Source organism: Neurospora hispaniola (genome assembly GCF_033458365.1).
Source record: "Neurospora hispaniola strain FGSC 10403 chromosome Unknown B0T23scaffold_1, whole genome shotgun sequence".
Taxonomy (NCBI): domain Eukaryota; kingdom Fungi; phylum Ascomycota; class Sordariomycetes; order Sordariales; family Sordariaceae; genus Neurospora; species Neurospora hispaniola.
The window spans coordinates 1,830,021-1,843,421 of record NW_026944406.1 but is presented as its reverse complement, the minus strand read 5'-3'; the positions used below and the strand labels follow the sequence as shown (position 1 = coordinate 1,843,421).

The window sequence follows — 13,401 nt, the reverse complement described above, 5'->3', positions numbered from 1 at the left end:
ATAATATGCGCCACATCCATACTACTCGTAAGCCACCGAGATCCACTTTTCTACACCAACTGACTGTTGCCCGTTCCACTTGCTGTGGCGTCACGGTTCAACGCTGCGGTTACCATAGGCAGGTGTCACTATCATCCCCATGCTCATCTTACTACAGTACACCACTTGGCGACTTACTTTCTCGGAACCCCTCACTTCAACGGAACAACAAACCCATCTTTTTTTTTTCTCTTCTGAGTTCAGAACCTTACAAAATGGTGCCTACCAAAGTGGAAGAAATTGGCAACCCGCGCCGAATCTTAGCAGTCGCCCTCACCGACTCCTCAGACCATCTCGGTGCCGTCATCAGAGGTATGCCATGCCACATCACGTCCTTCTTTCTACCCCTTCTCCCCTCTCATTACTACTTCCCCATATCTTTCCCATTCTCGCATACATAACCAGGGCTTTACCTTTTACCACCACTTTCTCTTCCCCCCCTTCAAACATTTATTTTTTTTCCCCCCCATCGATTAACAAATAATAGACCTAACCGGCACGGCCCCCACTCCCCAACAACAACAACCACCCTCACAAGAAGACGAAGAAGAAGAAGATTCATCAGAACACACGGCAACGGAACCTTCCCTTGCAGGAATCACCCACCACCTCCCCCTCTCTACAACTTACTACACTGCTTCCATCCCCATCTGGCTAGACCTGATTGCCTCCCCTGGCGACTGGTCAGCGAGCTTTTTGAGCGAAGAGGCGAAGGAGGTGCTGGGGGTTTTGGGCGGGGTTGTTTGTGTTTTTGAGATTCCTTTTACATCTGCACCGGGGTCGTCCTCTTCTAGCGATGATGATGCCAAGGTGAAAGCGCAGAAAGAAAAGACTAAGGGGTTGATTAAGGGGGTGGGCAAGGTAGTGCGGGAGGGACTAGGTGGGTGGGAATGGGAGGGTGTGGGGTTGGCTGTTGGCGTTACGACAACAGCAACAATAACGGCGACGGCGTCAGATATTGGTGGTGGTGGTGGTGAGATTACTACAATGGAAATGGACGCCGACATGGAAGATGAGATTAATGAATGGGATGATTTGTGTGCGGAGTGGGGGTTGGAGTTTGTTCATCATCGGGTTGTTGGCAGCAGCAACAACAATGATAACAGAAGCAGCAACAACAAAGGGGAGGAGAAGAAAAACGAATACGGCGAAAAGATGGGCATCGCGCGAGTCCTGGAGGCACTGCAGTCTAATGACTGGTCAGGCGGAGACGGCGACGAGGGCGACAATAATAACAACAACAATCGTGGGCTGTTCGACGAGTCTGAAGACGAAGAGGACTACGTTGATGAAAACGACGGGGATACTGAGGATGAGTTTGATCTTGGCTTTGGGTACACCAAGAAGCAGAAAATGGAAATGCGGAAGGCGTTCTTGAAGGGGACTGCAGATTCGAATAGGACGGCGGAAGAAGAGTTGGAGGCGTCCAAGAGCGTGACGCAGACAATAGAAGGACAGGAAAAGACGAAGAAGAAAGGTGAGGAGAAGGGGGAGTCCGCTGCTGTTGCCACAGACGTAGCAAATGCTGGACCGAGCGCTGAGTCTGGGTCTGGGGCAGACAAGGTAAAGGAAGAAGAGATAGGAGAGGAAGATGTGGAGAAGATCGCCAAGATGATGCTCAAGTTGCAAGCGGTTAGGGACATGAGCGGTACAGTACCGGAGGAGCAAAGGAGGAAGTTGGCGTTGAAGGCCGTCGAGGAGGTTATGAGGGAGTTGTAATGTCGATCAAGATATGCCACAGGCAGACGCTTCTAGCTGATAGTTTCAGTCATGCAGCTCATCACGTCGTCAGTCACATCCGATTGTTCCATGTTCAAATGTCTTTGTGTCCACCTGTTCACTCCCCAACCCATTTTGCTACGATACTTCGCCGGGCTATGAGGGAGTGGTGCAGAGTTTGAAAGAATCGTATTACCGATACCGGCTTTCCGTGATCGCAAACTCACATCGTGAAACACAACCACAACGTTACCTTTGACCCATCTCCACCACCCCAAACGCCCTGTCCAACTCCTCGCCTTGATCTGGCACCGCCATCTCACTTGGACCCCCATTTCCGTGCCCCAACCCAAACCCTTGCCCACCAAACCTTTGAGTCAACCCAGCGATACCGCCATCCTTCCCCCCATTTCCTCCCTGCTGCTCGTCACTCTCACCATCTTGCGCATCCAGCAAACTCCCTCCCCCATTCCCTCCTTTGGTGGAGCTGGAGTTCCCACCCTTCCGCTCCGGCTCCAACAACCTCGCCTCACTATCCAACCACCCCGGCGCCACCCGTCTCTTCTCGGCCAGCTCCCTCTTCCTGATTCTCTCCTCGAAAGCCTTCAGCTCCGCACTGGCATCAGACTGCAACTTGGCGACGTGCGCTTGTAGAGCTTGACATGAGGCGATGATGTCGTCTGGGTGGGCGGCGTGACCGGACGCGGAGGAGATGATGTATTTTGGTTTGTTGTTGGAGGATGTTGATGTTGTTGGGTCGCCCCCTTCGGAGTGGTTGGGGGTGTTGACGCCGACGCCGGATGGGGAAGGCGGGAGGGCGCTTGGCATGGGCTTGTAAGTGTAGGGTAAAGTGACGGAGGAGGGGAGCGAAACGAAAGGAGAGACGGTTAGGGGGAGTTGTTGGAGGAGGGGGTGGGTTCCTGGGTAATGAGGGGAGTGTTAGTTAGGATGTTGTTAGGAGGGAGAGGAAGGATGGGAAAAAAGGATAGCGAGGGGGGAGGGTTGGGGGTGGGCGACTTACGGTTGTCGTGCATTTTGAAGAGTTTTGGTGAGGAAATTCTGCGAGGCTGAGAGGTGGAAGTGGTGTTTCAGGCCAGACGAAGGACCTTGAGGACTGGGACCACGACGAGGGGCAGAAAGTGGATGAAGTGCTCGAGTGCCGTGTATCTGAGAGGTTTAGATTGCGGCAATTCGAGGTGATTGCGATGATATCTCAATTGAGGTAGTACCGGCTGTGACGTGAGTCTATTTCGAGGTTCCTATCAGACTTGAGGGAAGCGATGTTGACGTTGTTGAACTTGGATGCGCGGGGATGTTCCAGTCTGGTGCACTTTGAAGTTGAGCGATGATGAGGGTCGATGGAGCTACAGGGGTCATTCCACAGCGGGAACGATAAGCTGATAAGCCCCATGATGGAGCAAATCGGACCCACTAAAAGATAGGTCGCCTAGAGCCCCAGAGCTTCTGGAGCTTCAGCAGCTTCACAACTCCGACCTATGCTCGTAACTTGTACGTAATTCTAACAAAAACATAATAAATTAACAAAATGGCACCTACCACGATCCGGACGCCGCCCGCTCTTGCGGACTTCAAGCCTCTTGAAGAGCACCTCCGGCAAACTCCCGAGACATTCTTCGGCGGAAAGCCAGTCCTCTACTACCATGCGACCGGCGCAAAGGCCTGGATCCCCAAGTCGCAGCGCGGCAGGCTGCCCTTCTTCCCAGCCGACCTCGAGGCTGAACCTACAGCTCCTGAAGGTGCCGCTTTGAGCGAGGGTGCTGAGGAAACCGTTGAGCAAAAAGTTGATCTCTATGTCAACTCCCAGTATGTCCATCTGCTCTCTAACCGTCAAGGTCCTCACGCGCTGGACCAGAAGTTAACAACCCCACGCCTCCTCTTTGCAGAAACCTCACAATATTCTCCCCTTCCGCCGAAGTTGGCTTTGAGATCCCCTACCCCGTGATTAGCATTCACGCGATCAAGACCATTGGCACCGGCGAAACAAAGTACCCCTCCGTCTTCCTCCAGCTCGAGCTCTCCCCCGACGGCGGCGCCGACGACGACGACTTTGAAACCGTCGAACTCACCCTCATTCCCCCACCTGCTCCTTCCACCGAATCCCAACAAACCGAAACCGAGGAGGAGCCAACAATCGGCAAGAAACAACCCGACAATGAAGCAACAAAACTCTACAAAGCCATCTCCGCTTGCTCCGATCTCAACCCCGATCCCGTCGAGGAAGGCGACGAAGACGAAGACTACGACGATGACAGGATAGTCTTTGAGGGCGATGCCATTGAAGGTTTCCAGGGCGTGTTTGCGGGGTCGAATTCGGGAGGTCTGCCGCCGCCGATGCCTGGCAGTTCCGGGTGGATCACGGCGGAGAACGTGCACGAGTACTTCGATGAACAAGGAAACTGGATCGGTGGGGAAGAGGAGGTTGAGATTGAGATCGAAGGAGAGGAAGATGGTGGCGTAAATGGAGGAGAGCTTGGTGAAGGTGCTGGTACCGTGAGAAGGAGGGAGGATGTAGAGGATCCGGCTGATGGTGGTGGAGAAAAGGATGAACAGGGTGAGAATAAGAGGGCTAGGATTGAGTAGGGAAGTTGAGGTCGAGTGAGAGCGCCCAGTAGACGCCTGTGCGTTCCAGCTGTTGGAGTGGACATGGCTAGGACTGGGTACAATGGGCTTGGTATGCTTCTGGGGATGGTCGGGCCCAAACAACGGAACCTTTGGAAACTCCTTTTTCTGGCACGGTGTATCGGTCTGAAGAGAGACCGAAAAATTCACGATCAGCGTGTTAAGGACGGGTCTAGTCCTCATGAGTACAGACAATGATTGCCAATGCGTGAGTCTTATGCCTGATCCGTGTATTGGCGTATCCTCCTGACTACCTACCCCGTAAACTTTCGTAACAAACGGCGAGGGGAAGCACTTGAAAGCGGGGCAGGCCGCTGCTTTGTGACATTTCACGTTTGCGATATGCCCGTCCACAAAATCCACGACTTTACGATCAGGACACATTCAAGAAGCCGTTCAAACCATTTTTCCTTTCTTCTCTTGTTGACCTCAAATTAGCATTACAAGTCCGTGATGCTTCAATTCCTGCACCATCGATATTGTCATTCAGTGTTTTGGGTTTTAATTTCTATCACTCCAATTTGTATTTCCCATCCTGCTCCGCGAACTCAACAGGCTGCAAGGATGGCATGGCCGTCGGTGTTCTGCTTCCTCTTGTTTCTATTTGATCTCTGTTCACCTTCTATCCCTCTTTCTCTTCCTTTCTCTCCCTTCATCAATTCTTGTGCCCTTGCTTTTTCTCCTTTTTCAACCTCTCTGATCCTTCCCCCCTTCATCCTTCGCTTCTTCCGTACTTGCTAGTGTTCTAGGCTTCATTGCCCAAGCTGTCACTCGCAAACAGTCTTGATCTGACACCATACTACTATGCCAGTTTGAAAGACTGCCTCGGTAAGTCAACATCCACGTCCACCCAGCCCACCATCATCCACGCAGCAGGACCTTCTGCAAGGCCACCAAAAGCAGACTGCGATGGTGGCTGACTGGAGTTGACTGCAGGTTCTCCAATACCATGCATCACATTACGGTAGTGTTTTCTAAGATATGACTAACAAGCAGACAGGTTATGCACTTATCGGTTGTACCCGTTAGGGGAGAGGACAGCTCTGCCTGTTTCTCCAATTCTCCTCCAGAAAAGGAAGCGTGTTCATGCTCGGCCCCTGCCTTATCGGAAAGGCGTCCTGAATCCCCCCTCCACCTCCACCTCCACCTCCATATTTAACTCTCGCTCTCATTTATTTTGTTGCTCGGCGTAGCTTAGCTACAGGCGACCCAAATTCTGGAGTACAGCAGTTAGTAGTCACTGAACAGGAAGAAGGTCAGTCATCCTATTCCAAACTTGGCAGACGTGGCAGTGACTAACAATTGGATTAAAGTTTCTGTGCGAACGAAGGGCTGCGCAACATTTTTTACCGCAGCGTTGACAAGGGGGTACGATATTCGCGTCTTCTTCAACACGGCGAATTGAAGGCCAGTCATCCTGTGCCTATGCACTGCCTCCCAGTACCAAGATTTCGGCAGGTTTATGAGAGCCAAGTACATCCCCCCCCCCCCACCCCCCTGAAAGAAAAGAAGAAAAAGAAAATATTGTCTTTCAGTCAATTACCAACGCTTACCAGCTTGCAAAGCTTCTCTAGTCACTATTCATGCTGCAGAACCACATCACGACGTACGGTGATAAGGAGGAGCCGTCATGGCACAGGTGCATGAACTCGGGAGGGCGAGACAAGAACATCGATGCTTCAACCTGACCGGCTGAGGTGCTGCATCGTATCCCCATGGGCTAAAATCAGCGCTTAAGACAGAGAATCTCCACGTCTACGGCATCAACTTTGCAAAGGTACCCACATATCCACAGAGTATCGACATGATGGCGGAGTTGGCTAACATGTGTCGAGATCGAGGCCAGGACAGCTGGAAGGGTAACAGTCGGGTGCTACGCCTGATGTCAAGTATTCTTGCCATCTCTCCAGGTACCTAGAGTGGAGTAGGCGTCGAGAGGACGTCGACGAGACTAGCACCGAGTCACAGTATTCTGAACTTGCACCTACCTGCCGAGCCACGCCAAGTGCTTGCTTCTCGACTACTTCGCCGTCTCCGCCTCCATAATGTCCTACGTCTTCAAGCCAACCTTCCATTTGGGGTAATGCCGGTGAATGATCATGCAACTACGTTACCTATCAACTGTTGCCTCCGCTCGCAGATGTTGAGGTTTTTTGGGCTTACCCACATTATCTCACCCCTTTTACCCGATCCATTTCCTCGCCATCGACGCACCAATGCCGAGCATCCTTTCCATGTATCGCCAACAAGAGACTTCTATCTCCACCGACCAACGACTGCCACCAACAGCGAGATGACGGCGACGACGATGAACTCCAGATCCGAGCATACCTACGCAGTTCCCCCACCAGCCACTTCCGAGCGTATCTAGCAGAAGCACGACAACCGAGCTGCAAGATGCACCCTGAATTCAAGCCGTAGACACGACGGAGTTTACTTCACGGCGCTCCCCACTTGCGCCTCCCACCTAACAAACCCCCCCCCCCCCCCCCCCCAACAAATCTAGGAATAATGCGGTCACTTCGAGAGGTGGCACGATCGTGAACAAGCGTTTGTCATTGGCAAGCTAACCAGATTTTTGTCAAAGAGCCTGTGCAAGGTCCAGCACGTGGCAAGTACGTACCCTGTCGGCAGTTGAACTGTTCCCATTCAGGGTCTTTGCTTCTAGTTGAGGCGTTTCCTGGAGTGGCCTACAGCAGTAGGAAACACTCATATGTGGGAGACGACATTTCGAAGCTAAGATGCGGTACTTGGACATTGCTATGCTGTTTTCCCGTACATCTCCAAGTCTTGTTTCCTTGTTTCTCTTGCAGAACATACTCTTGGCCCTATTTTCCTGCTCTGAGGTTGGATGTTCTAACACATTTTCCTTAATCTTTTTTTTTCTTTCTTTTTTTTTCCCTCCCTCAAACAACATCACACCTTTTGTCTCATCACAGGCTCTACACTGCAAGGTGCAAATTCTACTTCCGTCAAGCCGAGTGTCGTTGAGAAGTATTTGGCATTCACTTCTGTTTCTGGTCCCTAGCAAGCCGCTTGTCCTCCCCTTCAACTTCTCAACTTTTCTATCTTCCGTTACCTTTACTTGTCACATCATATGTCGTCTCTAGCAGACACAATTGGGAGTCCCTTTTTCTTCTATCTACTCTTTTCCGTACAGGAAAGCGCCTTCTCGACACTCATTTTCCAACGATGCGGCACATACCTTACCTACTATCGATCGTAGTGCCGGCGACCACCCGATCTCCTCCCTTCATCGAACAACGAAAAGAAAGAACAACGAAGCGATACAACGAAGAAAGTCAAAACAAGACATACCCGTTGATGTGAGGAAACCTCGGTCTTTTACTCAAACTCTGTTTCACAAAAAACCATTGTATGAAGTAGAGTTAGGGTAACAGACAGGGTCTTTCCCTCCAGAAGGAGTCCAAGGTTAGAAAGAAAAAAATAAATACAAAAGAGGCTTTCTGAGAACCTATTGTCTTCTCCATAGACATTCAGGTTGCAACATGGCCTCAACAAATGAAAGCTATAACAGTTCACGCCCTTTTCTGTTGGTTTTAATTATCCTTCATTCTTATCTCTTCTTTGTTGCAATTACTAGCTCCATTTTCATGGCGCTTCCGTTCCTGTTTCTCTAGTTAGAGATAACTAGAATCATCAAAAGTTTCCACCTAGTGATGTCGTTGGTAAGATCTAGATGACAGGCATGTTCGCTTGCCTCCAGACGAAGCAGGACCTGCCTGGTACAAAACATCTCCGCCCACCACCGTACCTCTCTATAAATGCAGCATGACTAGCATCCTGGAACCCATGTTTGTATGACGAACGTACCTACAGCTCGTCTTTACAAGACGGTTGTGTTCGAATCTCAACGGGCATGACTCCTGGTCCAGACATCATTTTTCATCAAATTACTTCTACCATGTGGCTCCTAAATGGTTTCGGACTGAGGTCAACGTCTCAAGTGACCCTCTAGACCGGTAACCGTATTTCTTTCTCTTTTCAGTCTTCATCCACGAACCAAGTCACCTATTCGGACCCGCTAAGGACTAGAAAGACGAACAAGTGTACGGTGTCTTTGTCTGGAATTCCCTGTCTTCTTTGATCGACCTCCTTGGATGCCATGTCCTCATTTCGGACCTCACAAACCCCACCGGACGATCCCTGGCCTTCCGGAAACACGACATGCATCTCTGTTTGAGCTTTTGGTTACCTGGACCATGACCTTCCTATGGAGAGGGAAGGGGGAGATGAGGGAGATGAGGAGGAGGAGGGGGGAAGGAGAGAGGGGGAAGAGAGATGGGGGAGAGAGGAGGGAGAGGCGGAGAGAAAGAGGAGGATAAGACAGAGAGAGGCGAGGGGGAAGGAGTGAAGGGGTGAAGGGGGAGGAAAAGATATGGAAGAAGGAGGATTCGGCACCCACGACGCCTCGAGAACATTCTAAACGCCACCGAGACTTTCGACACACCACCTGCAGCACTGCCCTCTTTCTTACGACAAGCTCAGTCAGAGCGAGCTTGCCCCCATGGAAGCATAGCCACGCATCCCAGCTATTTCCGATGCTGAGCCCAATCACAAGCCGAAGTTCGAAGCATCGTACTCATGCCGATGGCTGTCCGGACTGCTCTTTACATAATGGGGCACTTCCGATGACTCTCTCAAGACATTGGGAAAGGCAGCAAGCTATGGAGGTGAACGCCAGCAGCCAACGACACCCCTAAACGCATTCTGCCAAGGGCTATATACCCCACCAGCGAAGCTGTTGATCACCGGTCTTCTGTTGTCTGCACAAGAACCTGTGACATCGGAGTTCCGACTTTGAAGTACGTCAGGCAAGTTTAAGCTTGTTTGAGAGCATTGGTGACGGATGAGAAGTTTGGTAGGGCTGATCCGCAGACACAGAGAGTTGGGCCAACAATTCATTTAAAGTCAACACACACGCTCGTTCTCCCTTATCTTCCTTCTTCAATCGCCACGTTGCTTCTTCGGCGCGATGTTTACCTGTTCTAATGGTAGACATGTAGTACCGGCAAGGAGTCTCATCATGTCCACCGTCGTAGCGGCGGGCCTTCTGACAACACAGTCTGAATATACGACATGCAGGTACGTTCAAAAGCCTCTACTTCTGTGCTTCTGCCCTTCAGTTCGTAGCCACATTGCAACCTGCCGTTGATTGACTTACCCCTTGGATACCTCTTGAGGCCCCAACATGACCACATCACTCCCCACTTGAAGCCGATTATCGTCTTCATTACCATGTCAGAAGGTGCGTTATGTGGTCAGAGGGAGGAGGTATGTTGTTTTCCGGCGTCTCCCCACTTATAAAATTCCCAGTGAATCACCACCTTGTCCTTGAAATTGGCCCTCCCAGCAGCGGTCCAATATCAAGACTCCCACACACGATGGCTGTCACAGCTACAGCAACTTGGACTCGACACCTACGCCACAACAGTAGGAATGGAGACTTGACACAGCCAAGGCGTTGAAGCACGCTCTCTGTCCGTCCACGTCTTTGCTCAGCGACTCCCGCAGCTGAATGACGACCCCTTTATGAATTCTTGACCGTAAGTACCGTGTCCCTGAAGCTCGAAACGCCCAATCTCATGTGTTTAGCACGCCATCTTCTCCAGATCCGGGTGAAGCCGCCTGAAAAGGTTCTCAGACCCGTCTGCCGTGGGGTATGTCCACGGCCTGCGGTTTAAGGCCCGGTTGGAGAAGATGTACGAAAAACTGGCGGAGAAGGTGGCTCAAGGTAATACGAAGGGAAGTGATACAACACCGGTATCAGATGCATGATATGAGAGAGTGTTCGGAGGAGAAGATGAAAGAGAAGGAAGACGCTCCCGGCCAAACCTTGGCCTTCTGGTCCGGGTCTTGGCCCCTTTTTCAACTCCTTGATCAGCACGCAGACCATGACCCCATGGCGATAGTGCTGCCCTGAGTCAACAAGTGATGTACCAACCACTCTGTAGAGTATCATACAGACACATAGCTATACAGAACCTTGCCAAAACCTGCCCCTGTGCTGATGAATTTGCGAAGGCCATGTCGCGAGAGGTACTTTTGCTCCTGTACATCAATGTTGATGTCGAAGAAGCACCCCCAATCCAACTTCGTCATGTTGTAGGCCCTCTTCAGATGTTTCCGCCCAGATACATTTATATCTTCACCCCCATGGTTCCCCATAGGTCTGACTTGATCATATCTGGCAACTTTCTAGCGGCAGCCGTTGATTAACACCGGCATCGCCTGGAGCTGGTAGCCCATCATGATGCCCTGCTTATGAGTCCCTGAAGCTGACACCAGCGGTCAATAGCCATCTCGTCTGTCTGAGCACCCCCTCAGTCATCCTCCCGTCCTCTGGGTAGGGTTTCTACCGCTATTCCACTTCTTGGAAGGCCGTACAACCGCGGGCCATGCAGAGGGGAGCCTGTTACCTTCAGGCTACAGTGACCCGAAGCTATAAACCCAACGCCTAGACTTCAGAAGCGACTGCCCGCTTCTGTAGCTACAATGACTAATGGCCGAAGGGTGAATAACCTCACAATGACTCCGAGGTCAGCGTTTCACTCCTTCTTCGGCCCAGAAACGACAGCATTTTCATCTGGATGACTGGGAGGACCATTGTACATAGCATAGTACCACGACACCAATGCATTATCTGCCCTGCTTGTGAATTTGTGACTATGATGACCCGTTGGAAGCTCGGCGCTGACCACAGGACGTCCGACCATGCACTATGATTGCTTGCGAGGTGTAAGAGGCGCAAGGCAACGACGCTAGAATGTAGATACCGTAAGTTGTCGCGTTGCTGGAAGCAAAAAAAAGCAGGAAAAGGCTCGCAAGGCGGACAAGAAGGAAGACCGGAGAGCCTGGTCCGGTGAGAGGACACGTTGCCTCGGGCCCCTTAAGAGGAGCGGCTCGGAGTTAGAAGGCATGATGTGACTGGCAGGAAGGCCGTAATGGCCAAGCAGTGTCCTCGGCATCTACCATCGTATGGAGATTGCCACTTCTTCGCGTCACTGGTGCCATCGTTCCTGCCTTGTGATTTCTGCAGCGCCTCAGCTATTGCAGCTCAGCACCTGGCCCTCACTTCTTCCGCCCCCCAATGCCCAGGCAGCGGTATCTGTAGCCAATGAGACCTGTAGATAGCCGCCGAGAAAGTGAAGCTTCCTGTTTGATGGTCTGGCTTACCAGGAAGCTGTGCTTCCGGCCAGTTGCCCTCACCTCTCCTTTGTGTGAGCAGGATATGGGAGTTCTGGTGCTTGGCCGGTCATCAGGCCCCTGCCAGCTGTCATTCCAGCAGACGAGGGAGGCTTGAAGTACATAACTCCGCTCAGCCGCTGCTGTCGTCTTCCGTGAGAGTTTTCTGATGTGCTCTTTCCTCTTCCAGTCGATGACTCAGCCGAACTTCGGGCCGTTCTTGCACCGAGGCAAGGCGGAATACCCTCATTTACCCCCGACACATGCATGTCGCGGCCTTGTCTTGTCGAACGAGATTGAATCATAAACAAAGAAAACGATTGCTCTCGAATGCCCCTATTGACGGTTTATCGCAAGGAATTACAGTGGCAAGGCAGTGAGGATATCTCCTTTCGTGTTCGGATCCACATTGGTCAGGGGCGATGTCTTGGCGGTACGACAAGACGGCCGGGAAGGTTCATGAGACACTCCTTCATAGTTCCTTCCTTTCTAAGAATTGGAGCGTCAATCCTGCCGAGGAAGCCTCCATTTGGGCGTGAAATGTTCGATAATGTGTCGTTGTCCTTCATTTGCTCCCTTACAAATTTTCTTGCTGAGGCTGTTCAAGACCTTGCCGCCCGCGATGCTCGGAGACACTCTCCCATGATTCCATTTTTATTCACAGCTAAGGCCTATAGAATATCTTCACGTGTCCTTTTCAATATACCGCATCTCCGACGTTCATTTGACTTCATTTGTTCATTTGTGAAAATATTGCCCATTTCGACCTTCGCTGTCGCAGATGACACTGTCTCATAATTCCGCGGGTTGTGTCACAAACGATCTAAAACCTCTTATCTACATACTTATCATGCAATTCTAACTTCTCGGCACTTGGATGGGCGTCTTTTAGACAGTTGCTCAATTGTCCATCGGAGCCGACCAACAGCACGTTATTTAGATTGTACTAGACACTCAACTGTTATTATGTCGGCATACATGATGAGAAGGTGAGGCTTTTACAAAGTGTGTATTTTTAAAAAACCTAGCGACGAATTTGATTAGTACATAGCTAAGCTCAAAGACCATCAATTTGTCGACGAGTGTTTTGAGAGGCTTGTTCGCGCAAACCTGGCCTTGCGCAAATACCGTTTTCGGGATTGTGAGATAAATGGCGTCGAATTTGACCGAGGGATATAATACAACAACTTCCAGATTCATTGTCGATGCAGAAGTTGAGCTATCTGGACGTAGAGAGCGGCATACAGGCTTCACAACATCTTCACGGCGAAATCTTAGCGGGCGGAAGGACCCAGCTTCAATGATTGCAGATCTTTCAGGCACCTGATTACGCCAGTACGAACACAAAACTGAAGCTGAGCAAATGAGATCGAATTACCATACCATCGAGAATATCGTATCCCGCCCTGACAGTTGTCCTGGCGCAAGTTGGGCCCAAGATCTGTTGCTGAAATTTGCGACGAATCGACCATGTCCGGGGGCTCCACTCGGTAGTCAGGAGGTGCTCCACATATAACTGTACGTCAAGTCGTCAACACACCGACGCCGCGACTGCCAGATGAACATACCTCTTTCTTTCTCCGTGGCAGACACAGGCAGCATTTGAGCGCAAAGGAGCCGATGAAGCAGTGTCACTCGCGGATCGGCATTGCCCTTGTGGATTGTTTTCCACAACCTGATCCGAAGCACGTCCATAGAGCGCCATCGCGCTCGGCCACTCGGGCGCAGAGTTGGAAAGAGCACCCAAGCACCTACAGGCTCTTTTACGTTTGCGCAACAGCGGAGCCTACCAGTTGA

At 51.1% G+C, this 13,401-nt stretch overlaps 4 protein-coding genes across 4 annotated transcripts; 3 read left to right on the top strand and 1 right to left on the bottom strand.

The window, feature by feature from the left end:
* The first annotated feature begins 162 nt into the window (after positions 1–162).
* B0T23DRAFT_416712 (alpha and gamma adaptin binding protein p34-domain-containing protein) lies at positions 163–1,880 on the top strand. Its single transcript, XM_062839642.1, has 2 exons — positions 163–351; positions 527–1,880. The coding sequence occupies exons 1-2, from the start codon at positions 255–257 to the stop codon at positions 1,756–1,758; spliced, it is 1,329 nt and encodes a 442-aa protein (XP_062696749.1). The 5' UTR covers positions 163–254; the 3' UTR covers positions 1,759–1,880.
* Positions 1,847–3,070, bottom strand: B0T23DRAFT_449986 (uncharacterized protein). The gene is made up of 2 exons (XM_062841072.1): positions 2,780–3,070; positions 1,847–2,678 (listed from the first exon to the last, which is right to left on the bottom strand). Exons 1-2 carry the CDS (start codon positions 2,790–2,792, stop codon positions 2,008–2,010), a joined length of 684 nt encoding a protein of 227 aa, XP_062696748.1. The 5' UTR covers positions 2,793–3,070; the 3' UTR covers positions 1,847–2,007.
* A 182-nt stretch (positions 3,071–3,252) lies between these two features.
* B0T23DRAFT_328940 (regulator of volume decrease after cellular swelling-domain-containing protein) lies at positions 3,253–4,670 on the top strand. The gene is made up of 2 exons (XM_062835689.1): positions 3,253–3,582; positions 3,612–4,670. Exons 1-2 carry the CDS (start codon positions 3,305–3,307, stop codon positions 4,357–4,359), a joined length of 1,026 nt encoding a protein of 341 aa, XP_062696747.1. The 5' UTR covers positions 3,253–3,304; the 3' UTR covers positions 4,360–4,670.
* A 2,263-nt stretch (positions 4,671–6,933) lies between these two features.
* B0T23DRAFT_369221 (uncharacterized protein) lies at positions 6,934–8,210 on the top strand. Its single transcript, XM_062836501.1, has one exon. It carries the CDS (start codon positions 7,140–7,142, stop codon positions 7,506–7,508), a length of 369 nt encoding a protein of 122 aa, XP_062696746.1. The 5' UTR covers positions 6,934–7,139; the 3' UTR covers positions 7,509–8,210.
* Positions 8,211–13,401: the final 5,191 nt, after the last annotated feature.

Coding starts and splice junctions, on each gene's coding strand:
- B0T23DRAFT_416712 (XM_062839642.1), top strand. CDS start 255: ATGGTGCCTACCAAAGTGGAAGAAATTGGCAACCCGCGCCGAATCTTA. Junction 352..526: donor TCTCGGTGCCGTCATCAGAG/GTATGCCATGCC, acceptor AACAAATAATAG/ACCTAACCGGCACGGCCCCC.
- B0T23DRAFT_328940 (XM_062835689.1), top strand. CDS start 3,305: ATGGCACCTACCACGATCCGGACGCCGCCCGCTCTTGCGGACTTCAAG. Junction 3,583..3,611: donor GATCTCTATGTCAACTCCCA/GTATGTCCATCT, acceptor CTAACCGTCAAG/GTCCTCACGCGCTGGACCAG.
- B0T23DRAFT_369221 (XM_062836501.1), top strand. CDS start 7,140: ATGCGGTACTTGGACATTGCTATGCTGTTTTCCCGTACATCTCCAAGT.